Here is an 18,732-nt window from a genome sequence, read left to right on the forward strand (position 1 = left end):
CAGGCTCTGCACTGCCCGCGCGGAGCCCGACCGATATGCGGCTCAAGCCCACGAAATGTGAGGTCATGATCTGAGCTGAAGCCGGGAGTCAGGTGCTCAACCGACTGAGCCCCCCGGGTGCCCCCGCCGCAGTGCTTAACACAGAGTGGGCCCTCAGGAAGCGTTTGGGGGGCTGATGTATCCCTCCCCCGCCCCCTGCCCATTTCTTCCCTTGACCTGCTTCAGGAATTCTCCCGTCTTCAGCCGCATGGTGACACTTTCTCTTGCTCCGAGGTACGGCCAGGGCAGGGACACCTGTCCTCCAGCATCAGACATACTGGTCCCAAGCTTAGGGGTGGCCCTGTGTGGGACCTGGCCTTTGTCTTTCTTTCCTCTCGGAGTCCGGAGATGAGAAAGACCTTTTCCTTACACGATCTTTCTGTGCCTCAGTTTCGTAGTATGTTAAACGGGACGTGCCATTTATGCGCCTCGCGTTGTGTTTGGGTGCGACTTAAATATTGATAATGCCTGCTTTGTGCTCAATGCTTGGCTCATAGCAGGTCCCTGATAAAGTGGCCGTCGTTACAGTGATAGGTCGCCCCCTGATATTTTGGCCCCCAGCCACACGCTGAGGCTGCTGGTCTCGGGGTTTTGGCTGTGCACAAAGGGGGCTGAGAGCATGGCTCGTTCATGGGTGGGCTGGGCCCAGGGCTCTAGGCGGAGCTCGATCTAGGTGCCAGCTTGAGCCCACCTACACACCCACTGTCTGTCTGTCATGGGGAGCCAGGAGGGGGGAGCCGGCCGGCTGGCTCCCGGCCCCCCTCCTCCCTGCCGCGACACCGGGAGCCTGCGCCTCGAATTCTGTTGTCAGCCACGTTCCCCAGGGCTCGGGGTCACCCTCTTTTAGTGGGTCTGGATTGGGGGATCCTCAGAGGTAACTTGCTCGGCCGCCCGGCTCCCTCCGGATACCGGGTGGTCTCCCTGAGTTTGGCTGAGTCGGGAGCACCGGCCTTTCCCGGCCGCGAGAGGACGTAGGCCTCCCACGTGCGTGCTGTGGGCACCCCGCTTCGCGTGGCGCGCAGTGGCCCGGATCCGACGAAAACCCCGCCGAAGCCGCCGTCCGCCGTTCTCTGCGCACCCCTTCCCCCAGCTGGCCCCGGGCCATCCTCCGGGCCTCCCGAGAGCAGGCCCTGGTGGTCCCGGGCCGGGGGCCCGCGGGGCCTGGCGGAGGCACAATGTCCGCCTTCATGAGCCTGCTGCATTCACAGCCACTGAGCACTTTCTGCCACATGTTCCTGTTTTCCTAATAAGTCCTGGGTTGTGAGTGGGGAGGGAGGCGGGGAGGCCCCAGGGCAGCTCAGAAATAGTCACATGATTGTGAAATACAAGAATCCTAGAAAGGGTATCTCTGAGAGCCTCTGTGTCCCCCCCGCCCCCCCACTCCCTGGCTGGCGCACTGGCTCTGAGGTAATTGCAGACACCCAGCCAGCTTCCAAGTGAAGGAAGGCATCTTGGGCCTGGCGGAGTGGCCTGCTGGCAGGGAGCCGTGCCCACAGCGCTGTGCCCCGGCCGGGGGGGGGAGGGGGGGCGCGGGGGTTGGGCCTGAGGGTTTGGGGGGGCCAGGCAACGGAGAACACCGTGCGTTTGTTGGAATCGAAACTTGGCCGGCTTGCCAGGGACGCCGCAGGGGTATTGAGGCCCCTCTGTTTGTCTCCAGCGTGGGGAGGGCTTGCGGGGGGACCCTGGTGCCCCCTCCCCCCCCACCCCCCCACCCCGGGGCCGTGGATTGGCTGCCGGGCTGGGCAGCTGCCTGCTGTTCCGGAGACCTCTATTTATAATCTGTTCTGTTTTTTTTTTTTTTTTTTTTTTTTTTTTAATTTCTCCTTCTCCCCGTCACCCTGCAGAAGAAAGCTGAAGCCGCCCATCGGATTCTGGAAGGCCTGGGGCCTCAGGTGGAGCTGGTGAGCTGGGGAGGGGTGGGGGCGGGGGGGGCAGCTCTGGGCAGGGGTGGCCGGAGAGGTGGGCAGGGAGGCAGGTGGGCGTGGAGGGGAAGGAGGAAGTCGGCTGTTGCCACGGCGGCCCGGTCCTCTGGGGAGGCAGGAAATAGACGCTTCTGATAAGGGAGACTGGCCGATAGCGGGGCGGGTGGGGGGTGGGGAGGCGGGGAGCTGGCTGTCCCGCGGCCAGGACCCACTGGAGCCCCCCCGCCACCCAGTCGGGCTAGCTCAGCGTGGGAAACCTTGCTCTGGGCCGGATGATCTCTGCCAGCTCATCGCTGTGTGGACCCAAGCTCGGTTTCCCCATCTGTGAGATGGGAATAGTAACCTGTGTCCCCTGGGGTTGTAGTGCAGATCGGCCGGATTAGCTTTCGCGAAGCGCTTAGCGTGGGTGCCTGGTGGACAGCGAGTGCCGAGCATTCGCTGGTATTCGTAGCCGTGTGATGGTTGTCGGTGGCCTTTGCCCGGTGGGAAGATGCCATGTGGGTGGCAGGGCTGGGAAGCCGGCCCCAGGCCTCGCCTCTCTCAGGCCCTCTGTCACCTTCGTGTGTCACCAGAGAGACACACGGAGGGAACGTGGACACTCTCAGCTGGTGGGAAACCTCAGCCCAGGAGGAATGGTCAGAGCCCCAGCTGCCCAGGCCCAGTCAGCGCCCCACTGGGGCGGCGTGTAGGGACACATGCACGCACACAAGATGGCCGTGAGGGTCCCCGTGCACGCGGACGCTCACGCCTGATACGGTCTTACGCGTTTGGAGCCTAATTTTAAATTCAGCTCCACCGCGTGTTTGCTCAGTGGCCTTGGGGAGAAGACTCGGTTTTCTTTTCTGTGAAATGGGAACACCAGGATCTTTGGGGTGGGGGGGGCGGGGGGGGAACACCAGGATCTTTGGGGCGGTTCAGTGAAATGATGCCCCGTGAGGCTCACGTAGCACACCCTTGCCCTGCACTGGGCGGCCGTGAACACGTAGAGGGTTGAACTCTTTGCTCCTGGGGTTTTCTCTTCGGTGGCCGCTGCTCTCTGGCCTGGAGTCCTTCCGCTCAGGCCACTACGAAACGGGGAGTGGCCCCAGGTCCTCAGGTCCTCCTGGAGGGCAGGGCCAGGCAGGCAGTAGGGCGCTCCCGAGGCGAGGGGGACAGGGCCTAGGGCCCCTCTGGGATGGGTGGCAGGCTCCCCTTCCATTCGGGGGGCTTGCTTTCCCTGTTGGGTGTGATTTCTGGGGTGTCTCTAGGACCCCCGTTTTGTTTGTTTGTTTGTTTTTTACATTTATTTATTTTTGAGAGACAGAGTGAGACAATGTGAGAGCAGGGGAGGGGCAGAGAGAGAGGGAGACACAGGATCAGAAGCAGGCTCCAGGCTTTGAGCTGTCGGCACAGAGCCCAATGCCGGGCTCGAACCCACAAACTGTGAAATCATGACCTGAGCCGAAGTCGGACGCTCAACCGACTGAGCCACCCAGGTGCCCCAAGACCCTCGTTTTTTAAAAAATCGCCTTCCTGAGATGTTCACGTGCTATACGATTCATCAGTTTAACGTATCCAGGGGCGCCCGGGCAGCTCAGTCGTTATGCATCCAACTCTTGATTTCAGCTCAGGTCATGATCCCGGGGTCTCCAGATGGAGCCCTGCTTTGGGCTCTGGCCTGAGCGTGGAGACTGCTTAAGATTCCCCCTCTCCCTCTCTCCCTCTCTCCCTCTCTCCCTCTCTCCCTCTCTCTCCCTCTTTCTCTCTCTCTCTCAAAAGTGTGCAGTTCAGTACTTTCTAGGATATTCGTGGGTGTGTGTGACATCTCTGCCATCCATTTCAGAACGTTTCACCGTCCGAGAAAGAACTTCGTGTCCTTAGCTATCACCTCCTTATCTTTCCGTTCCTCCCCTGTCCCCGCCTCCCACCGCTAACTTACTTTCTGTCCCTACGGGCTTGCCTGCTGGAGAGCTCGTATCAATGGACTCACACACTGTGTGGCCTCTTGTGACTGGCTTCTTTCACTCCCCATCACGCCCCCGAGGTTGGTCCGGGTTGTAGCGGGGTGTCTATGCCTTGTTCCTGTTGACGGCTGAATGATATTCCATTGTACGGATAGACCCCATCTGTTGGGCCGTTTATGCACTGGCAGGCGTTATGCTGTGTTTGCTTTTGGCTATTACAGGGGCTGCGAACATTAATGCACAAGTTTCATTTTTATTTTTATTTTTTTTTTTATTTTGAGAGAGCGAGCGAGCCGGGGCCTGAGCAGGGGAGGGGCAGAGAGAGAGAGGGAGACGCAGAATCCGAAGCGGGCTCCAGGCTCTGAGCCGTCAGCACAGAGCCCCCGCGGGGCTCGAACCCACGGACCGCGAGCTCATGACCTGAGTCGAAGTCGGAGGCTCAACCGACGGAGCCCCCCAGGCGCCCCAGGACACAAGTTTTTGTATGGACAGGTTTTCTTTGCCCTCTCATGTACACCTGGGGCCGGAATTGGTGGGCCATGTTCATTCTGTTTAGCCTCTTGAGGAATTGCGAGACCGCTTTGTGAATTGTGCCCCGTCTTCCGTTCCCACCGGTAAGCTGCTTCTTGCCTCAGTTTCCCCTTCTTGGCAATGAGGATGGAGGGACCAGAGGTGGTGCCCAGACATTTCCGGACCTGGCGGCTCTCCCTTTCCCTTCCCTGATTAGTCCCAGGGGCCTCCTGAGTGGGGGCGGGGGGGGGGGGGCAGATGAAGGTCGCTGTGTCCGGATGCCCGAGGAGCACCAGTGAGGGAGGCAGGGTCGGTCTCCCCGTGACGGTCTCCCTGTGAGTGGGGCAGGGCATCTGCTGGGCTCAGTCCGTGTGACTCTTTCTTGGGTCTCCGTGGGTGAGGGGGTTGTCCTCTGCTTGGGGGTCTCAGAGCGGAGACTTCCTCAAGGCTAGAGGCACAGGAGGCCGCGGTCTGGACTGTCTGCCTGGTGGGCCGTGTGGTCATCCCTGGAGCCCTCTGGAAGTCAGTGGGTTCTTGACTCGGTGGCGCTCGGTGGGGTCGAGGAGGAGACTCCCACAGACAGGGGGCCTGCTGGTGTTAGGCCTGTCCATTCTCTAGATGAGGCTCAGACCAGTGCCTTGTTCAGGGCCATGCAGCAAGAGTTGAGGCAGGGAGGTGAGCTGAGCCTGTGGGGCTGCGGCCAGCCGCATCTGCACGGGTCTGCGCTCTGTCTGGTCCCCAAACGGCCCCAGTGGCCGGAGGTGTGCTCCAAGGAGAGGCAGCTCAGAGGCGTATGTACCCTGTGCCCGGGCTCCTTCCTGGAGGGTCCGATGCTGCGGACCCTCGGCCTGCGGTCACTGGGCTGTACCACTGTGGGATCCATTTCCGGGGGGCGGGGGAGGGGCTCTCTCATCTGTGGCCAGGGAGCCCCTAGCCCAGGGAGAGGCTGCCGGGCCTCAGGGACCGGGATGGTGCTGTCCGACCTCGCTGGGGTGGGAGGGGGGAGGCCTGGGCCTAGGAGAAGTTTGCTCTGGAAAGGAAGAAGATCGCGTAGGCCGGGCTGAGGATGCACCGCCCTCTCCCTCCGGCATCCCTGGGATTGGGGGGTCCAGGCCCGGCCTGGCGGAGGGGTGCTGGAGGGAGGGTGTGGGCCACCGTGGCCCCCGCCCCCTCTCCCCGCGGCTTTGAGTCATTGGTTTCCTTCCTGTTCAGAGGTGCTATTTTAAGAGTGTGGTGTCACCAGAGGGTTGAGGGCCAGGGCTGACACTTCGTTTCTTAGCAGCTCAGTCCACCTGGGGTTGCTGGCTGCTCTCGGCCACCCTGCCAGCTGGCTGAAGTCAGGCCCGAGGGGGGACCCCCTTCCTTCTCCCAGAGACCAGCTCTGCTGTCCTTGTCATTTCTGCTTTACAGCCTTGCACGTCCCCTGCCTTGTGCTGTCTTTCTGCCCTCTGGATTGTTTGGGCGGCGCCCCCACTTTTAGAGGGGATGGAGGGACGGGGCGGGGGAGAGACGGGCCCAGGGCCTCCGACCAGGAGGGTGGGCCTTCCCAGTGGTACCGTCGCGCTCTGCTGGGGGGAGGGGGCTTCCTTCTTAGGTGCTGTGTCCCCTTGACAGGCGGTTGGAGCCGCCATATTGGAACTTGTCTCCTGGGACACAGGGAGGCTTTGCCTGGCCTTGCACAGGCCCCTCTGCAGGTGGCCAGGAGGCCCCCCAACTTGGGCCCTGCCCTCCCCCCCAGCCATGCACCTGCCGTGGAGGGGCCATGGCCTGTCCGACCCCCATCCCCCCCGGCCCACTCGGGCCTTCCAGAGTGGCTGCCCCAGGGAGCCTGTCACCATGGCAACGAACAGCCTCCCAGGACTCAGCCCAGACACTTCCCTTCCTTCCCAGGACTGTTTACCTCGAAGAGTGCTCAGTGAGTGACTCCTTCGGGGACAGCCCCCGTGGCTGGAGGCAGCAAGCCCGCAGTGTTCTCCGAGCTCTTCCGTGGAGACCCGCTACCGAGGGCCGCCTCTGGGGCCAGGTTGCTCTGTCCTTGCCTGGCAGGCGGCCACAGGTGAAGGCGGTTTGGCTGGTCACGGGCTGACTGTGCCCCTCCTGCCCTCTCCGAAGCCCATCTCCCCGCTTCCGGCCCATCTTGTTACGGAGAAGCAGAGCCCCCTCTCCCTGCCCGTCGCTCGCTCCCGGGGTCTCCGTGTGTGGTCCTTCAGCCCGTCCTGGTGTCTTTAGGCTGTGGAGACGTGGCTGTTTGCCGTCCTCAAGCCAAAACAACACAGATCAGTCACCAAGTCTGACATTTCCTGGGTTCCTCGAAAGCCCTGTGAAGTAGTTGCTGTTTGCTCCGTGCCCACTTTCCAGATGAGAAAACCGAGGCCCAACGTGTTGACCCCATGTGCCCGAGGGCGCACGGCTAGCAAGGGAGGTGCCGCTTTGTACATCGAGGCATCGAGGCGTCTGTTTGGAACCTGAACAAGTGGCCACGCCCACCCCTACCGGCCTGTGTTTTATGGGCACGTGGAAACATAAAGGACCGGTGCAGAGTCACCCGGGGCTAAAGGCGCACGTTTGATGCTTTGAAACATGGCGCAGGAGTCCTCGCAGGGCCCCTTGCTGTCGCGAGGGCCGTCCGCCTCCCGCGGTGACGCCTCACCCCGCTCAGCTGGGACTCTGCGGTGAGCCTCACTGGGGGCTCTGCAGTTGCCCTCCGGTTCAAACCCAGAGTGGGGCTCGCAGCCCCCCTCTCCAGCTGAGTGCCTTGTTAGCGCAGCCTGACCCGGGGTGGGGAGAGAGGGCTTGTACCAGCCGGGGGTGGGGGTGGGGCAGCTGAGCTGGGAGCCTGGAACTGGCCAAGCCCAGTGCTGACTTGTCGCGGGGGGAATGCGAGGCACACGGGGAGGGGGGGAGGTGACCTTGTCATCAGCCACGGCTGCCTGCAGTGCCGTCCGAGGGCCGGGATGTCCAGAAGCGTGGAGGACCGGCCCCGCCTACGGAGGTCAGGAGGCCTGTTCCTGGGGACGGGCAGGTCGTGCCCCGTGGCCGTGCTGTGCTGCCTGTGGTTGGTCCCCATGGGCTGGGCCGATCGGGAGGCGTGTCCAGCTGCCTCCCCAGGGAGAAATTCTAGGGCGGAGACCCTCTTCCCTCCCCTGGGGCCGTGTCCTGGGGCTGCCGCTGGCCTGCCTGCCCTCACGCTGTGGGCTCCTTCCCCCGCAGTCACCCGTGGCTGCCCTGGAAGGCTCCCGCTGCGCGTGGGGGCGGATGGCAAGGGAGAGGGTGACGTACACACACACACACACACGGGAAGACCCCCAGAGAGGGTGCAGGCAGAGGCGGAGAGCAGGGCCCTGCCTCCAGCGCCAGAGCTGAGACCGGATTTTTGTTGCAGCTTACTTCCGACCAGCTGTGGGCACAGATTTCGACCTCGCAGGGACTGGGTTTTCTCCTCGTAAAGTGGGGATGATACTTGTATCCGTTAGCTCCTGCTGTGTAACAAACCGACTCCAGATTTAGTGGCCTGAGACAGCCACCGTTTCCGTTTCCTGTGAGCACAGAAGTCAGCTGAGCATTTCTGCTGCTCCGAGACCAGCTGGGCCTCGGCCGGGAGGGTGCGGCCGTCGTCTGTCTGCCTCCGGCAGGCCAGGCGTGGTTTCTCACCAGGGGCAGGCGAACAGGAGGGCAAGGCGAAACGCAGATGTGCGTTTTCCAGCCTCTGCTTTCATCAAGTTTGCAAGCGTTTCATTGGCCAGAGCAAGGGTGTGGCTGGATACGGGAGGCAGGAAACCCTGGCACCCTCGCTCTGTTGTTGCGCCCTGACGCGATGACGGTGACACGGTTCCCTCTTGGGCCTTTCTGCCTGCCAGGCGCGGGGCCGAGAGCTCTGCACGCATGGGCCCGTTTGACCTTCACGACGGCCATGAGTTTAACCCCATCTGCGGCTGAACTTGCGGGGCACAGGTGGCCTATGTAACTCACCAGAGACGAGCGGCCGGCGAGCGGCAATCCAGGCTGTGTCCCCGGGCTGTGCCCCCGGCCCCCGCGCACGGCGCCGGCGTCCGCGAGGGAGGCGCGCAGCAGCCGGCCCTGCACGCTCCGCGGCGGCTTTCCCCGCACGCACTTGCTGCCGGGTGTGGGCCCGGGGCCCTCCTCTCCGCCCTGCAGGTCCCTGCCGTTCACGAGCCCTCCTTCCCCCTTCAGCTTTCCCGCGGGGCCCGTTCGGTCTGGTTCCGACGTATCCCCGCTACCGCACAGACGCTCCCGCGTCGTCTCCTCGTGGAACGCGGAGCCGCACGTCCCCGGGCACCCGCAGGAGGGGAGGGGCCGGAGGGCGCACACGTCTCGCTCCCCAACACGCGTCGTCCCGGTGCCCTCTGGAGCGCGTGCAGCGGATGTGGGGTCGCGCGTCTGCCTGTCCTCCCCTCGCCCTCCCAGGCTCCTGGCAGCGTTGGGCCCTTGTCCTCTGCCGGGCGGCGGGGGCGGTGGTCCCTCGCGGCGGTCTGGGGGCCCCGGACAAGAGCAGCTGCCCCGTGGGGCCCCCAGTGCTGCGCACGCTCAGGCCGGCGCGGCCCAATGCCCCTGCAGGGCAGCCACGGTGGCCGTGCCCCGAGGGTCACAGGCCGCTCCCGGCTGGGGCCGCGGCCCGGGTCTCCCCGTGCTCTGGTTCGTGCCTGCCCATCCCGGAGCCGGGGCCCGGGCGCCGTGGTGGAGGAGTGCGGCGCCCGGCCCGGCTCTGAAGCGTCTCCCTCTCCCTGTCTCTCCCTCCGCAGCCCCTGTACAACCAGCCGTCCGACACCAGGCAGTATCATGAGAACATCAAAATGTGAGTACTCGCGGGCAGCCTTGTGGACACCCGGTGGCTGGGGGTGGGGGGACGGGAGGTCTGGCCTCGGAGCTCCGGGCTGGGATGTGGGCTCTCAGTTCCTGGGAGGACTCCCTCCCACACGGGGCCGGGTGCTCGAGGAGGGCGCGGGAGAGGGCCGTTTGGGCAAGGGTTTGGGGCCGGGTTAGGGCCGAGGTCGGGGTCGGGGCAGGCCCGGGGCAGGAGGGGCAGGGTGGCCCCGCGAAGCGCAGGGACACAGACCTTGAGCTGGGGAGGCCAGGTGAGGACCCTGCAGGCACAGCCCTGGCGAGACGGAGGCGGGGGGCTGGGGGGCCCCAATGCGTGCGGACCGGCTGTTCCCGATGGAGAGCGAGCTGGAGATGATGGCAGGTGGCCCGGGGCCAGCGGGGCCCGTGGTTTGGGCTCTGACGTAAGCACGTCTGGGAGTGTCCTGGGGTCTGCTCCGGGGGCCCTCGGGTGCCGCGGCCCGGTGTGCCGCAGCCGGGAGCACTACTCCAGACCCGGAGGCTCAGGGGCTGGCCAACACGGTAGCTCTCAGTGATGGGGCCTTTTCCCAGATGGATGCTAGGGGTGAGGAAATCCCGGTTAAGTGCCACCTGTCGTGGGTGGGGGCTGACCTGGCATCCTGGGGCAACGGGACCACGCTGGAGGCTGGTGGCTTCCCGTCTTCAAGCCGGGAGGGAAGCATCAGAAGTACGGTGGCAGAAGACGGTTGGCTTCTTTTGGGGGGGATGTATTAATGGGAACATGGTCCGTTTGTCAGAGGAGGGGATATCACCTCATGCCGTTATCCAGGAGCCCAAAAGGCGAAAGGGGCCGCAGACCTGGCTCCTTGAAGAGCACGTGGCTGTGAACACTCGGTGATGTTAGGTTGGACGCAGACTCTTTGGCTTGTCTTCTGGCTGTTCTTTATTGTGAGAGGGTGCAGACGTTTTTGCGTGACCTCCGAGGGCAGCACTCAGCTTGTCCAGTGGGCAAGCCGGCCTGGTCTGATTGTCCCAAGCTCCCCTGGGGTGGAACCGCAGGGTGTACGGGGCAGTAGTGAGCTTCCCGTCCCTGGAGGCATGCAAAGCTCCCGGTGGTCTTTAAATATCCACTGGTGTTGGTCCAGTTGACAGGGGAGTCCCTTCTTTTTAGTTTCGGGACTTGCGTGACTGGTCCGAGTTCTGGTCACTAAAACGGCCACCCCCTTACAGTTCCCGGTAACTGACGGAGCAGCCTAGAAAATCTCTTGTGGCCGGCGAGGTCCTTGGCGCGTTTGGGCTTAGGAGCACCTGCCGAGGAGGCCTCACCGGCGCTGTCAGGGGGTTCCTCTCAGCCTGGGGCTGGCCAGGGCTGTGTCTGCTGAGGCTGTGCTTTCATGTGGCCTTGGTGGGCGTGTGCCTCTTGACACAACACCATTGATTTTCCACTCGGGCCACCCCAGTCCCTTCTGTGCTTCCCGGGACCTGCTTCTCCCTGGGTCCACTGCTAGAGGGAGGGTGGGTGAGGGCACGGGGGGCCTCTAGGGCCGTCCTTGCTGGTTTAGGGTGCGGCAGTGGGGTGTTTCCTCCTGAGCAGGGCTGCTGGGAGTATTTGTTCCTTTATTCACTCAGCACGCATTTATCAAACACCTACTACGTGCCAGGCCCTCTTCTAGGACCTGGGGCTTCAGCTGCGAGCGAAGAACAAAGAGCCACGCTTTTCGTCAGGCTTTGTCTAGTAGTGAGAAAGTGAGTTAAATAAGCGAGAAAATATTCCGCTAGTAAAAAGTACCGTGGGGGGGCCCCTGGGTGGCTCAGTCGGCGGAGCATCCGGCTTGAGCTCAGGTCGTGATCTCACGGTTCTTGAGTTCGCGGCCCGCATCGGGCTCTCTGCTGTCGGCGTGGAGCCTGGAGCCTGCTTCGGATCCCCTGTCCCCCTGTCCCTCTGCCTCTCCCCCGCTTGCCCTCTGAAAGATACTTTAAAAAATTGTAGAAAGAAAGTACTGTGCTCACACAGCTGTCTTAAGCTCTTTGTATGTCGCTCACCCAGCTGTGTTTTTCCTTTTGACGTACCAGTTTTTATAGTAATATCGTACTGAAATCTTACATAAGGTCTTCACTAAAAATGAGTAATTTTTTTTTAATGTTTATTTCTGAGACAGAGAGAGAGAGAGAGGGAGAGACAGAGTGTGAGTGGGGGAGGGGCAGAGAGAATCGGAAACAGGCTCCAGGCTCTGAGCCGTCAGCCCAGAGCCCGACGCGGGGCTCGAACCCACGGACCGCGAGATCATGACCTGAGCCGAAGTCGGACGCTCAACCGACTGAGCCACCCAGGCGCCCCCCAAAAATGAGTAATGTTTTAAGGTGAATGTGATTTCTATTTATGAAAATAACCATAAAGTCCAAACAGGAAAGGAGAAAGGTACAAATAATATTAGCGGATAAGGTGCCGCCATGTCTCTGTTTAAGGATAAAGCTATAGATTACGGAAACAAAAAAAAAAAAAATGGGACTATTTCTGGCCCCTCCCCGTCTTCATCAGAGAATGGCTCCGGTCTGTTGGGGTACATTCCGGCTAAGTAGGTGACTGCCCAGTCAGATTTGTTCCAAATCCAAATCACAGATGGACACATCTAAGTTTAAAACGTAGAGATGAGTAAATTTAAGATTTCTTACGTAAGTGGTGAATTTTGTGTTAGAAAAACATACCCGTAAGCAAATTATTCGAACCGATTCGTCCTTGGAATTTTGACGTCATTCCTAGTTTTCCACGAAGATCAAAATGAGCTGTATTTTTAATTTCAGTACGATCGTCGGTGAATTAGCGCAGTCACTTACTTTAAAGAATGCGACGAAGATGGAAAAGGGGACGGGAGAGAAACGGAGGGGTGGCTTTAGCCAGGGGATCCGGGCCTGACAGCAGAGGGGACACTGCGGGGTTGAGCAGCAGTGAGCCGTGTGGGCCTCCCTGGCAAGTGAAACAGGTAGTGCAAAGGCCCTGGGGCAGGACTGAGCTGGTGAGGTCCCAGGGAAGGCCAGCATGGCTGCGAGGGCTGGGTGAGGAGAGAAGGTGCCAGCCAGCTCACCCAGGGCTGATGAGTTCGGGTCGTATTATTTGTGTGTGAAGGGAGGCCAGCAATGAGGTTTATGCTGGGAAGTGAGGTGCCGAGTTTTTGCCTTCAAAGCTCACTCTCGTGGCTGCCGAGAGAAAGGACCAGGGGTGGGGGGACCTTGGTGGAGGTGGCCGTAGCCACGTGGGCAGGCAGCGGTGGGTCTGGGTGCTGCGGCGGCCGCCAGGGGTGCCGTGTGGAGGGCCAGGGGAAGGGAGGTCCCGTGGCGGCAAAGATCGGGGGCCCGGGCCACTGCGGGGACCATGAAACCGCTTCCTGAGATGGGGGTCGGTGGCGAGGGGCCGATGAGCATCTGGCCCTTGTGGCCAGCCGCTGACGCTCAGTGCCTCAGTTTCCCCATCTGCGAGGTGGGGGTGAGAGTGGCTTCTACCTGCGAGGGTTGCCGAGGATCCGGTGAGTTGCTGTCCCGGGAGGTGCCGAGCTCAGCATCAGGCACGTGGGGAGGGTTCTGTGGTCTTTGTTTCTCTTCCTGCTTCATTCGTCTGCTGCTGTCGCCCGTTCATCCAACAGATACTCTGAGTGCTCGCTGTGTTCTGGGCCTGCCGTTCTGTGATCTGGTGACAGCTTGATAAGGACAAGCAGAGACACCCCCCCCCCCCCCGCCCCCGTTCCGGCTGCTGTCAGTGGGCCAGGTGGGGGGTCAGCCCCTCCCCAAGGACCTTGCCCTGTCACTTTAATTTCCCTGCGTGCCGGGGCTGCACAGTTAAAGTTAATTTCACGCTTGACTTCCTGCTGTACCAGCAGTCTCAGACGTGTCCCAGTCACCTGCACCCACCTCCGCTGCCCTCCCTCCGCCACCTGCACCGTCGGGCGGTGTGGGGGCGGCTGCCCACGCTCCGTGGGGCACTCGCCGCGGGATCTCAGCCCCAGGTCTCAGGCTCTGGGAAGCAGGGGAGGGGCCGGGGCGACCCCAGAGCGGACCTGACGGGCACTCCGTGGAGGGGCCGGTGTCCCCTCCACAGCATCTGCCGGGACGGCTCTCCGGGGAACCCACCGGCCTCCTGAAGCCCCAGTGCGATTCTCTGAACGGGCGGGCACTGATGCCCGGGGACGGTCACTGCTCTCGTGTGTTGTGTCGTGGCCGTGCCTTTCCCGGCCCTGCCCTTGCCTGGCTCAGAACCCGGGCACCGGCGGCCTTGTTCCTCGTCTCTCCCCGGGGCCTGGAGGCCTGCCGGTTCCTGGTGTTCTCTCCCTTCCCCCCTTTTCTTGTCTTCAGGTCCGATGTCGTCCCTCCTACTCTGCCTCACTCGAGGGTTGGCTGATTGGAGCCGTCAGCCCCGGGGCTGTGCAGGTGGAAAGGGCATCGGGACGCAGGTTACTGTTACAGGTTTTTGTGGACTTGCTCTGGAAGTTCAGAGAGGTTAAGTAACTTCGCCAGGGTCACACAGCCAAACTTCTAGGCCAAACGGATGTGCACACCCACACCGATACCTCTCCTGGGTCTGCAGTCTGAGCTCTGCCCCTCGATAGCCTGGTGACCTTGAGCACATCACATCACGTCACTTTGCTTGTCGGTAAGCAGGTTTCAGACCCTCCGTCACCCCACTGGACAGGCTCTTCTCGAGGCATTCAGGGCCCTGCTCAGGCAGACTTTTTCCTTCTTACTCTTCCCCTGCAGTTGGGGGTCTGGCTGTGCCTGAACGCCCCTCTTCATCCCCTCCTGATTCACCATCACCCTCGTTCCCCTGGAACTCAGTGCTTTCATTTCCCTCTGCTCCCCTGGTGTTCTGCTTCTCCCAAGCCTCGGCTCGAACCTCTCCCCCTCCAGGAAGCCTCCCCTGATTGCCCCACGCTTTCTTGTCTTAGAATCCTGTGGGCCCAGGGCCAGTCCCACCCAGGGCCTGGCCGGATGCTCCTTGAACCTCCAGAGTGTCCCTACTGTTATCGTTTCCTCCCAGTTTTTGTCTCTCCTGCCCGGTGCAGTGACGGACGACGAGGCCGATGTTTCCTTACAGGTTGTGCCTTTTTATAAACTCAGACTTTCCCCGGAGATGATAGATACCCTTTGCACCCCATGAATGCAAACTCCCCCCCCCCCCCCCCCCCCAGCAAACTCACCGCCTTCCTCGTCAGTCGTGTTCCCTATTTTTTTTGCCAGAAAACATTCCCAGCAGTGAAGATCAGTCTGCAGTAAGCGATTTGCATCTCTGATACCAAAACACTTCTTGGGACAAAATAAACACTCCAGACACGTTTGCCAGGAGGGTGGGGAGCGAGCAGACACCCTCAGCCAGGTGGGGGATTGTGACCAGAGCTGTGCCGGGGGGGCCCGGAAGGAAAGGTAGAGGAGACAGGGCTGGCAGGAGGCAGTAGGAAGTGGGGGGGGGGGGCCGCTGGCGAATGGGAGAGCCCATCGCCCTTTCGAAGGGGCCGTCAGGCCTCGGTCCCCGGGCCGCAGCCACAAGGGGGGGTGCCAGACCGCCTGATCTTTTAAGAGAAGCTTTAAGTTCGGCTTTTTGTGCAACGGCTTCTGGTTTTCAATACTGGCAGCGAACTCAGATGTGTTAGAAAGCCCTGCTGTCCAAACACAGCGCTCCCCCGGGCTGGCTCCCCTTGGTGGACCGTGCCCGTTCGCAACCTGCCGCCTCAACATTTGTCCTCTTTGGCAGTCCCCGGGTGCCTCCGGGCGCCAGGCACGGTGCTTGCTTTGGAAGGAACCTCGGATCGGCCGGGAGAACCCCTGCCTGCCCTATGCTAGCCGCGGTGAACGGGGGCGGCTGCACGCGTCACCTCTGCCCCCACGGAGGCTTCTACTCACCGAGTCCTGTCCGGTGCAGGCTCAGCCCCGCCGCTCACAGACTGGCCTTGGCTGCAGGTTGCCCCCAGCTGGGTGGCTGGAGGCCGCGGTGGCTTCTTCTCCCCCCGTTCTGGGGGCCAGCCGTCCAGGGGCGACAGGGCCCCGAGCTCTTCGGGGGAGGAGCGCTCCGTGCCTCTCCCGGCATCTGGTGTCGGCGGCCCTCCCGGACGTGCTTTCCTCGTGGACCCCTTCCCCGTCTCCTCTCTCTGTCCTCTCGTGTCACCCGTCACCCTGCCTCTGTGTGTCCGTCTCCCACGTCCCCATTTCCCCTTTCTATAAGGACGCCAGCCGTGTGGGATTAGGGCCACCCTGATGGCCTCGCGCCGACTTCACGACCCCTGTGAGGAGCCGGTTTCCACATAGGGTCCTATTCTGAGGTGCGGGGGGTTGGGACCCCGGCATCACCGGCTGGGGAGTGGGGACACGAGTCAGTTTGTGACATGCACCGAGCCTCCCGCAAGCTCTAGGTTGTGTTTGGCCTCACCATGGCATTTCAACACAGATGATGACCCGGTTTTGTTTTTTTCCGTATTTACTCTAAAATCGCTGGCAGAGACAGAACAGAGAACTTCCTGGATCCCCACCGGCCAGCGTCCCCTAGTGTGAAATCTTACAGAAGCGAGGGTGCATTTGTCGAAATGCGGAAAGTAACGGTGGGACCGTGCTCGGAACCGACCCGCTTTCCTTGGTCTCTTCCAGCGTTTCCACCAATGTCCGTTTTCTGGCCCGGGATCTGATCACGGTTCCCCTTCTGCGCCTTGTCCTTGCGTCTCCGTGGTCCCCAGGTGACGGTTTCCCCGTCTCCCCTTGGCTTTCCCGACCCTGACACCTCTGAAGGGTTGCGGTCGGCGATTTTGTCGAGTGTCCCTTGAGTCGGGTTTGCCTGGCGTTTGCTCACGGAGGGGCCGGCGTGGATTTGGGGGAAGAGTCCCACGGAGGTGACCAGCCGCCCTTCCCACCACGGCAGGTCACGGGCGCGGGCACCTCCATGTGCGGCTGCCTCGTCCGCCTGTGCTCGGCGCTTTAGGACGCGTCCTGGATCCAGGCTACCGTCAGGGGGAGGGGAGCTCACCTCCCACAGGGGATATCAAAGCACGGAGGTTTTGCCCGTTACCGTGACATTCACGCGTGGACCTTGCCTGCAGCAGTTGGGGCTGGGACGTTCTCCTGATGGTCTCCCGTTGCCCGCATTCTTTCTGCGGTTATCAATTGGAATTCCGTGAAGGAACGCTTGCTCCTTCTTCCTCGCTTATTTATTTGTTCAGTCATTTATTTATATCAGCGCGGGCTCGCGGATATTTATTTTGCTCTTTGGGTTATAATCTAGCACCGGCATTGTTTATCTGGCGGCTCAGGTTCCCCCAGCTTCGGCGGTCGGGAGCTCAGGTGGAGTCTTGGGTCCTTCTGATCTTTTAACTTTAATTTTTTCCTCTTCGTTTTAGCACTTCTTTGCTTCAGGGTGTTCTGGGCTCTTGTGGATTCCCGTGCCAGCACTGGAATCCGCCATCCCTCCAGAGAGAAACGGCCTTTTTGTTGTTGTTAGAGAATCGTGTTAGGAGCAGAGACCTCCGTGCAACGCGGCTCACTGTTCTGGGCTCTCCCTGCTTCTCGGCCTTGTCGGCTCCACTCCTCTCCTCCCTTCCCCTCCCTCCCTCCCCAGGGCTCTCCAGCCACGCGGGCTTTCTTCTGTCTGTTCTTCAAGTTCCCTGAATTTGTTTCCACCTCAGGGCCTTTGCAGCGCCCTCTGCCTGGAGCGCCCTGCCCTCTGGTTCTTTCCACCGCAGGGTCCTTCTGCTGCTCTAGATCTCGGCTTGGGGCCGAACCCGAGAGACTTTTCTGCACCACTGAATCTGAAACAGCTGTCCCCTCCCCTGCCACCCAGTCACTACCCCCCACCCCCCACCCCGTTTCGGTTTCTGCATCAGGATTATCTGGATTATCTTGCTTACTGTCTGTGAGACGCCTCTCAGCGTCCCCTCTGTGATGTCTGGGGACTCTGCCTTGCTCAAGGCTTTGTCCCCAGTGCCCGGAACAGTACCTACATGCAGTAGGTGCTCAGTAAACACTTGCTGAGTGACCGAGGAGATGAGAACGTGATCTTACTGTGCCCCTTTTTCAGATGAGGAAGTTGAGGCTGAGATCACTTACGTTCCTCGTCACGGAACGAAGGGCTGTGGTCTCAGCCTGTGTGACTGAGGCCCCCCAGTGCCCACTCTGACGGGCACAGGGCAGGGGAGGCTGAGGTCAGCGGCGAGGGCTCAGGGCAGGGAGGTCCCGGCTGATGCGAGGCGCGAGTGACCCTGGGAGCCAGGGACCCATGCCACTTCCACGAGGGTCCATGGGGGCTCTGAGTACTGCTGGGGCCGTGGGGGTTCCGGACAGGGGGTGCTGCCCACATGCTCGCTGAGGCCTCCCCATCCTTGTTAAGAGGGAACGTGCAGGCGCGTTAGGGGCCCTGGACTTGAGCCCCGGTAGTGAGGATGCCGACTTCCTGCTGGAGATCCGCGTCGAGCCGTGGGGACGGGGGACGTTGTTCGGCCTGGGACAGAGGCATGGTGGCAGACCCTGAGGACAGCTGGGCCTGGCGGTGGGGCCTCTGAGGCGGCGGGGGCCTGGAGGCAGAGAGTGACCCTCCCTGGGGTCCCTGTGTCCGATTGGTTCCGGGCCCTTCGGCCCCCGTGAGGTGTGTGTTCGGGGAGCTGTGCCCGTCCGTCAGGGCCTGGGGACTCCCACCACCTTGCTCCTTCTCCTGAGGTTGGGGTGCTGGGTGGCTCGGGAATCTCCCGGAGGCCGGCGGGGGCGCTGTTTGCAACCTTTGCGTGGGGTTGGGTCGCTCCTGGGAACACGAGGAGGAAGGAGCAGCCCTCCCCGGGGAGGCCGCTGCCACACCCAGATCGGGGTGAGCACGTCCAGGGTCGCCCCCAGGCCCGCCTGAGCCCCAGGCCCACCGGCCGTCCGCGGCAGCACTCGCTTGTGTAGGGGGGCCGCGGGGAGGGGCTGAAGGAAGGGGGCTTCCTGAGGGGTCCTGCCTCTCCGGTGGCCGCCAGCCTGTGCCGCCCTGCTCGGGTGACCTCCACTGTCCCAGGAGCCAGCCCGGGGGACGGCTGTCTCCGTGTGGCCATAGGTCTTGGGGTCCTGGTCTCTCCTGCCCGCGTCCCCAGTCTGAGCCCGTGGATGTTTCTCTGTGGCCGGTTTTCCAGGAGGGATCCTGGGTGCGTGTGGCGGGGGGCGGGGAGCGCTGACACCCTGCCCGCCCTCGGGACCCTTCTGCACGCCGGGCTCAGCCTGAAGGTGGACGAGGGCGCCTCGGGGAGAGAGGGAGGATGCACTCTGGCAGTGCGCGGCTCCCTCTGGGGGGCTGCAGGTGTCTCTTAGCCCCCCGAGGACCAGTAAAGGGCACACTCAGGGCTTGCTTTCAGGAAACAGCTCAGCGAAGGACGAAATATCGGAAACCCTGCGTTACTGACCATTGCTGTTTTGCTCCTGCCTAGAAACCAGGCGATGCGGAAAAAGTTAATCTTGTACTTCAAGAGGAGGAACCACGCTCGGAAACAATGGGTAAGCCATCCCTGGAATCTCCCCGGTCGCTCCCC

The 18,732-nt window shown here is 61.9% G+C and overlaps 1 protein-coding gene across 39 annotated transcripts in view; it reads left to right on the forward strand.

Moving 5' to 3' along the window:
• Positions 1-18,732, forward strand: part of NCOR2 (nuclear receptor corepressor 2) — a 211,871-nt gene that overhangs the window by 92,917 nt on the left and 100,222 nt on the right. For all 39 annotated transcript variants that reach the window (XM_043557333.1, XM_043557331.1, XM_043557336.1 and 36 more), the window contains 3 exons: positions 1,884-1,940; positions 9,175-9,227; positions 18,631-18,697. In XM_043557333.1, coding sequence (XP_043413268.1) covers positions 1,884-1,940; positions 9,175-9,227; positions 18,631-18,697 — 177 coding nt within the window. The remainder of the gene's footprint in view (positions 1-1,883; positions 1,941-9,174; positions 9,228-18,630; positions 18,698-18,732) is intronic.

The sequence above is a fragment of the Prionailurus bengalensis genome, chromosome D3 (genome assembly GCF_016509475.1).
Source record: "Prionailurus bengalensis isolate Pbe53 chromosome D3, Fcat_Pben_1.1_paternal_pri, whole genome shotgun sequence".
Taxonomy (NCBI): Eukaryota; Metazoa; Chordata; class Mammalia; order Carnivora; family Felidae; genus Prionailurus; species Prionailurus bengalensis.